The sequence below is a fragment of the Lactuca virosa genome, chromosome 3, assembly GCF_052849685.1.
Source record: "Lactuca virosa cultivar CGN04683 chromosome 3, Lactuca_virosa_CGN04683_v6, whole genome shotgun sequence".
In the NCBI taxonomy this organism is placed as follows: domain Eukaryota; kingdom Viridiplantae; phylum Streptophyta; class Magnoliopsida; order Asterales; family Asteraceae; genus Lactuca; species Lactuca virosa.
In genome coordinates this window covers 44,209,235-44,216,740 of record NC_136428.1, presented here as the reverse complement: position 1 = coordinate 44,216,740, position 7,506 = coordinate 44,209,235, and the positions used below count along the sequence as shown (strand labels likewise).

General features: G+C 41.3%; 1 protein-coding gene across 1 annotated transcript; it reads left to right on the top strand.

The window, feature by feature from the left end:
- Positions 1-2,508: 2,508 nt before the first annotated feature.
- LOC145163455 (uncharacterized) lies at positions 2,509-4,275 on the top strand. The gene has a single exon (XM_079082297.1). It carries the CDS (start codon positions 2,509-2,511, stop codon positions 4,273-4,275), a length of 1,767 nt encoding a protein of 588 aa, XP_078938423.1.
- The last annotated feature ends 3,231 nt before the right edge of the window (positions 4,276-7,506 follow it).

The window sequence follows — 7,506 nt, the reverse complement described above, 5'->3', positions numbered from 1 at the left end:
CTTGTTTGGGTTCAATACCCCTATTTCCCTTCTGAATAAATTTTGAACATTTTTCCTTTTGAAAGCCCTCACATGCATGTGATAATCTATAAAATACCAAGGGCTAGAACCAATTCCTTATTTATTTATAAAAATAGTTATTTAATGGCTTTAAATTCCAAATAATCATTTTCGGAAGGTATAAAAATCTGAAAATTTTATTGTGAATATAATCACAGAATAAGAAAGCCATGTAAATTTTCAGACATTTTGGACATTGTTTGATATTTATTCCATATTTTTCACTAAATTGGAGCATGAAATTATAATCTCGGGTTTTTGGACTCAAAGTTCCTAACCAATATTTTTCTCAACCTTAGGAACATTATAAGAACCTGTAAAAATTAAATTGGGAATTTTAGAAACTGTTTACCAATTTATTTGGATTTTCTATATTATTTGATCCTAAATTACAAATAAATATAAAACGACCATCAAAAATGTCTATAAAATTTCTGGACACTGATATCCTCATGTAGAAACACAATATAAAGTTTTACAATTTTTGGAGTTCATTTTCATGCCTTTATGAATTTTTTTTTTAAATATAAGACACCATGAATTCAATAATACTAATAATGAACCAAACAAACTTTGGGCACTTAATGACACCACTAGTAGGATAAGTAGACTTAGATAATGGTTTAGTGAATTATATCTCACTAGAGACTATTTGTTCCGTAGGACGCTATTAGGATTCGCACTCACCAACATCAACCCGTAAAGCCCGAGCCGCAAACTTTCCAGGGTGAGTATTCACGCACTAACCTATTTTCGGTTTTTAATGTTTTGGGGTGGAAAGCATGCCACAATATCTATGAACATTATTTTATGAACTTGTGCTATGAATTTGTGATATGAACTTTGTTGTATGAACTTGTATTATGAATTTGGTGTTATTAACTTGTATGATTAAGTCCCCGGAGAACCGATACAACCTATTAACTCATATTTGAGCCTATGGTCTTATGGATAGTGCTATTTGGGGTCGACAGCCCCCACTCGCCCAGAACTGCGAGTGCATATTTCCATGAACTGACATCATGGGAACCATGGACATGATGGAATGGGGCAGGAACGGTCGTTAGGCTTGGTTGTGAACGGAATGCAATGGCATTCATCGTCTTCTAAATTGGAACATATATAGAATAAACTACATTTTTGAAATAATGTATTATTATAAACCTGTGAACTCACCAACTATTTTATAGTTGACGCTCGTTTTTGCATGCTTTTCAGGGAACGGTCAGTGAATCAACAAGACGTTAGCATGATTTAAGTTGTTACCTTTGCTATGTATTAAATTATGTGTTGTGAAAACTGAATGTATTTGTTTTGTACGCGATGTAAACTTAAAACGCTTAATGTTTATGGTTGGTACTTCTATTTACCTTTGTGATGAGACCTTAGCCTGTCACTCTTCGTGTTTCCGCTTTAACGGGGTGTAACAGATTTGGTATCAGAGCCTAAGGTTATAGAGAATACCGGCTTCCCCTTTCCCTTAGGGACGGCTAAACTATAACCATTGAGTTAATAAAACATGCCATTTAGTATAAGTAATTCCGGTAATGCGCTACTGGACCTTAATTATACATAGCCTGATCACCTATGTATAATTATACATAGCCTGATCACCTATGTATAATTATACATAGTATAAGTAATTCTGGTAATGCGCGACAGCTGACGCCTCGGCCACCCCTTTATGGACTATACCACAGGAGGACAACGAGAAAGAGCGCACCAATGCCGAGAGAAGTGTTGAGGTTCGAGCGTCCAGAACCCGTGCCAGCACCTCCCGCACCAAGGAGTGAGCGTCACGAGCCTAGTCAGCCTCGACCCCCAGTCATAGGGACGCCTTATATGCGAGCACCCGGGATGACTTGTCAGGAGCTACGCAGCATGGAGGCCATGGCCCGAGACCTGCATGATGCCCGTAGTAGGATTGCTTATCATCATCACAGCATAGCCGACATGTCAGACGTGGTGGATGCGGTGTGTGGTTATGCATACTCCGCCCAGAGGACAGCAATCAGAGCTATGATCACTAGCGCTATCGCTGGAGGGCTAGCATTGATTCTGGCAGTGGCACTTGTCTGGGTGATTGTGTTTTGGGGTTGAATCAAAGCGTCATGGTTTATGTTTTATGGTCTTTGGTCTATGTATTTTGATGTAATGCCTTTGGCTTATGGCTTTTGAAAAGTATGGTTGAAGTATCTTTTGTAGCTTGCAGTGCCAAGCAGTATGCTTTGTTAAACCTTTTATTTACAAACTATGAATGAAAATCTATTTTAATGACTTTCAATTTCCATGTTATTTCGCATTTATATTGTTCATAAACTGTAAATTGTTTTGATGATTTGAAATCTTTCTTGAAAATATATTTTATTATATTTATTTCTTGCAAAAAGAGAAAAATTTTCTTTTTAAGATGGTAACGTCTTAAATTTTGTTGTGTGTTATAGAACCATGCCCCCAAGAAGGAACACCCGCTCCCGCCAAACACAACCTGAGAATGCCACTCCCGATATTGCTCAACTAGTCTCACAACAACTGATGGATGCTATCCCTAACATTGTGGCTCAAGTCATTGCGGGAATCCATACTAGTCAGACAAACCGCGGAGGCCCTACACCTACTGTAAACACGGATGGAAGCGGAACTCGTAATGAGGAAACAAGGGGATGCACCTATAAATACTTCATGTCTTGCAAACCCAAGGAGTTTCACGGAACAAAAGGTGCGGTGGGATTGTTGAAATGGATAGAAGGAATAGAGGCCGTACTCCACATCAGCAAATGCTCAAATGACTGCAAGGTTCCCTATGTTGCATGCCTTCTACAAGACAGAGCTTTAACATGGTGGAATGCGCAAGTCCGAAACCGTGGAAGGGAGGCGGCGAACCAGTTAGCTTGGGAGGAATTCAAAGAGTTACTCAAGAAGGAATACTGTCGTAAGGATGAAATCCAGAAAATGGAATCTAACTTCTGGAACCATGCCATGGTAGGAGCCAATGTGGAAGGCTACACTGTGAGTTTCCATGAACTCGCTGAACTAGTGCCGCACATGGTCACCCCGGAGAGCAAAAGGATCGACCAATACATATGGGCATTGGCACCCGAAATCCGAGGCATGGTTACTTCAGCAAATCCTACCTCAATCCATAGCGCTATAGACCTGGCGCACCGACTTACGAATGATAAAGTGAGGGCTGGGATATTGACCATAAGCAACACCAGTAACAAAAGAAAACCAGAGAGCCAGATTGGAAGGAAGAAGAATGACAACTCAGAAAGGAACAAGAGAAGGGCAACGAACTTTGCGGTTAAAACAGAGGAACCTGTGCAATACCGAGGGCCTAAACCTAAGTGTGAGAAATGCAGCTATCACCATGAGGGTGCCTGCCCTATTTGCCACAAGTGCAACCGATCTGGGCATTTCGCAAAGTATTGCAGGATAGATAAGGATCGCAAGGGTGGTCAACGGGCGTGCTATGAGTGTGGAAGTGTGGACCACTTTAGGAATGCATGCCCGAATCTAAACAAGGGCCCCAACAACAACCAGGCAGGTCATAACAACCGTGGAAATCCAGGAGGTCAGGCTCGTGGGCGAGCATTTGTGATCAAGGCGGAAGAGGCCCGCCAGAACCCAGAGGTGGTAACATGTACATTCCTCCTAAACAACCACTATGCATCAGTATTATTTGACTCTGGGGCAGATAGAAGTTTTGTGTCACATGAATTTAGATCACTAATCGACTTGAAATCAAAAATGTTAGAACATGCTTACATAATTGAACTTGCTAACGACCATGAAATTAAGGCTAAGGAGATAGTTCCTAATTGTACCTTGAACTTAGCCGGTAAAAATTTTAGTATTGATCTGATACCCATGGAACTCGAAAGCTTTGACGTAGTGGTAGGAATGGACTGGTTATCCAAGAATCGAGCAGACATAGGATGCTTTGAGAAAGTTGTCAAAATGCCCCTCCAAAACAACGAAACCCTATTAGTGTACGGAGAGAAACCAGGCAAGAACCTGAAGATAGTCTCATGCATGAAGATTCACAAATATCTGAAGAAGAAGTACCTTGCGTTCTTGGCTCATGTAGTGGAAAAGAATTCGGAAGAAAAACATATTCAGGATATTCTAATAGTGCGAGAATACCCCGAAGTGTTCCCGGAAGAGTTGCCCGGACCCCCCCTCCCCAACAAGACAAGTCGAGTTCAGAATTGATCTAATTCCTGGGGCGGCACCTGTAGCTAAAGCACCTTACCGCTTGGCACCTTCTGAAATGCAAGAGCTTTCGAGTCAACTTCAGGAACTTTTGGAAAAAGGATTCATTCGTCCAAGTTCCTCACCGTGGAGCGCACCGGTTTTATTTGTGAAAAAGAAGGATGGATCAATGTGAATGTGCATCGATTATAGAGAACTAAATAAATCGACTATCAAAAATAGATACCCCCTTCCTCGAATAGACGATTTGTTTGACCAACTCCAAAGTGCCTCGTACTTTTCAAAGATTGATTTACGATCGGGATACCACCAATTAAGGGTACGCGACGAAGACGTTCCTAAAACCGCCTTCAGAACTCGTTACGGACACTACGAGTTCTTAGTTATGCCTTTTGGGCTAACTAACGCGCCAACTGCCTTCATGGATCTTATGAATAGGATTTGTAGGCCGTACCTTGACAAGTTTGTTATCGTGTTCATTGATGACATACTAGTCTATTCCCAAAACAAAGAAGAGCACGAACGACATCTCAGGCTAGTGTTGGAACTGTTGAAAGACCAAAAGTTGTTTGCAAAGTTCTCTAAGTGCGAATTTTGGATTAGGGAAATACGATTCCTTGGTCATATGGTTGGAGAAAAAGGAATACACGTGGATCCCACCAAAGTTGAAGCAATTAAGAAATGGGAAACCCCAAGATCCCCGACGGAAATTCGGCAATTTCTCGGATTGGCGGGCTATTATAGGCGCTTTATTGAGAACTTCTCCAAAATTGCCCAGCCATTGACTATTCTGACCCAAAAGGATAGAAAATTTGTATGGGATGAACCACAAGAAGATCCCTTCCAATTGCTAAAACATAAGTTGTGTAATGCGCCAGTCTTGGCATTGCCAGATGGTGTGGAGAACTTCACAGTGTATTATGATGCGTCACACCAAGGTTTGGGTTGCGTACTGATGCAGAAAGGCAAGGTTATTGCATATGCGTCAAGGCAGTTGAAGGTTCATGAGAAAAACTACACAACCCACGACCTAGAATTAGGAGCGGTGGTATTCGCCCTTAAGATCTGGAGACATTACTTGTACGGAACTAAGTGCACTATTTATACTGATCACAAAAGCCTACAACACATCTTGGATCAAAAGATGCTTAACATGAGACAGAGGCGGTGGGTAGAATTACTCAACGACTATGATTGCGAAATTAAATACCATCCAGGAAAGGCCAACGTTGTAGCCGATGCGTTGAGTAGGAAGGAAAGGGTGAAACCCTCACGAGCACATGCCTTCGGAGCCCTTGTTCAAACCAGTTTGAAGAGCAAAATCCTTGCTGCTCAAGGCGAAGCGTTAAAAACTGAGAACTTGAAACATGAAACATTGCACGGCCTGGAACAACAATTTGAAACACGTTCAGATGGGGTGAGGTACTTCAAAAATAGGGTATGGGTACCAAAGATTGACGAATTACGTAAGGTAATTTTAAAGGAAGCCCATAATTCCCGATACTCGATCCACCCTGGAGCCGACAAAATGTACTTGGATCTAAAGGAATACTATTGATGGCCTGGAATGAAGAAAGATATTGCTTTGTATGTTGGGAAATGTTTAACTTGCTCCAAAGTGAAGGCTGAATATCAAAAGCCCTCCGGTTTGCTTCAGCAACCAGAAATACCTCAATGGAAATGGGAGAAAATATCCATGGATTTTGTTACTAAGCTACCGAGGACCGTGAAAGGACACGATTCTATCTGGGTAGTGGTGGACAGACAGACGAAATCCGCACATTTTCTTCCCATTCGGGAAGATTACCGAATGGAACGACTTGCTCGAATTTACATAGATGAGATCGTAGTACGTCACGGAGTACCTATTTCCATCATATCGGATAGAGATGGCTGTTTTACATCTCGATTTTGGCAGTCGCTTCAAAAAGCCTTGGGGACACGTTTAGACTTAAGTACCGCATATCATCCCCAGACAGACGGTCAGAGTGATCAACTTTGAAGATATGATCCAGACGTTAGAAGATATGCTCCGGGCTTGCGTGATCAACTTTGGAGGAAGTTGGGATAACCATTTGCCATTAGTTGAGTTCTCCTATAATAATAGCTACCTTACCAGCATACAATGCGCCCCCTATGAGGCCTTGTACGGGCGTAAATGTCGCTCCCCACTATGTTGGCTGGAAATTGGCGATAGGTAGTTAACGAGACTGGATTTAATTCAAGAGACCACTGAGAAGATCTCGATAATACGTGATATACTGAAAGCTGCCCGCGATCGCCAGAAGAGCTATGCTGACAAGCGTAGGAAACCTTTGGAATTTCAAATAGGAATCGTGCGGTTTGGTAAAAGAGGAAAACTGAGTCCCCGTTATGTAGGACCCTTCGAGATTATCGATAGGGTCGGTCCAGTGGCATATAAATTAAAGCTACCAGATGAACTGAGTGCGATACACGACACATTCCATGTGTCGAACCTCAAAAAGTGCTTGGCGGAGGAATCCCTACACATACCTCTCGGGGACCTCCAATTAATGATCAACTAAAGTTCGTGGAGGAACCTGTAGAAATTCTCGATCGAGAGGTTAAGCAACTAAAACGAAGTAAAATACCGATCGTGAAAGTTCGTTGGAACTCTAAGCATGGACCCGAGTTTACGTGGGAACGAGAGGATTTCATGAAGAACAAATATCCTCAACTATTCGCTATGTCTGAACCAGTGTTACTGCCAGTTGAATTTCGGGACGAAATTCCCACAACTGGGGGAGACTGTGACATCCACCAAAACTCAGGTCAATACTCATCTAGAACCTTGTCATTTCCTTGTGTGCACTTAACTTGGCTCTATAGTTACAAGTTGAACTAGGTTTGTGACTTAATAGATCCCTCGGAACAAGTAGTGTACCTTAGTTGTATTGAACGATCACATTGATGTGTAAAGGAACCAACTGAGTGGTAAAGTGCCAAAGCTGAACCTTAAGTCTAAACATAAAACTATGTTCGATAGATTACAACTCAACGGTAGGTTATTAACCCTAAAAATTTCATATTGGAACAAATTGATGCTTAACAAGGTTAAGTATCACAAGCTAATATGAACAAAAATTAGATCATAATATGAACCAACTATAAAGTTGATGACAAATTCATACACTTCATGATTCGAAATGTGAACCAAAAGTAAAATCCAAGAATATCAAATTCTTACAATCACATATTATGAATCCTTGT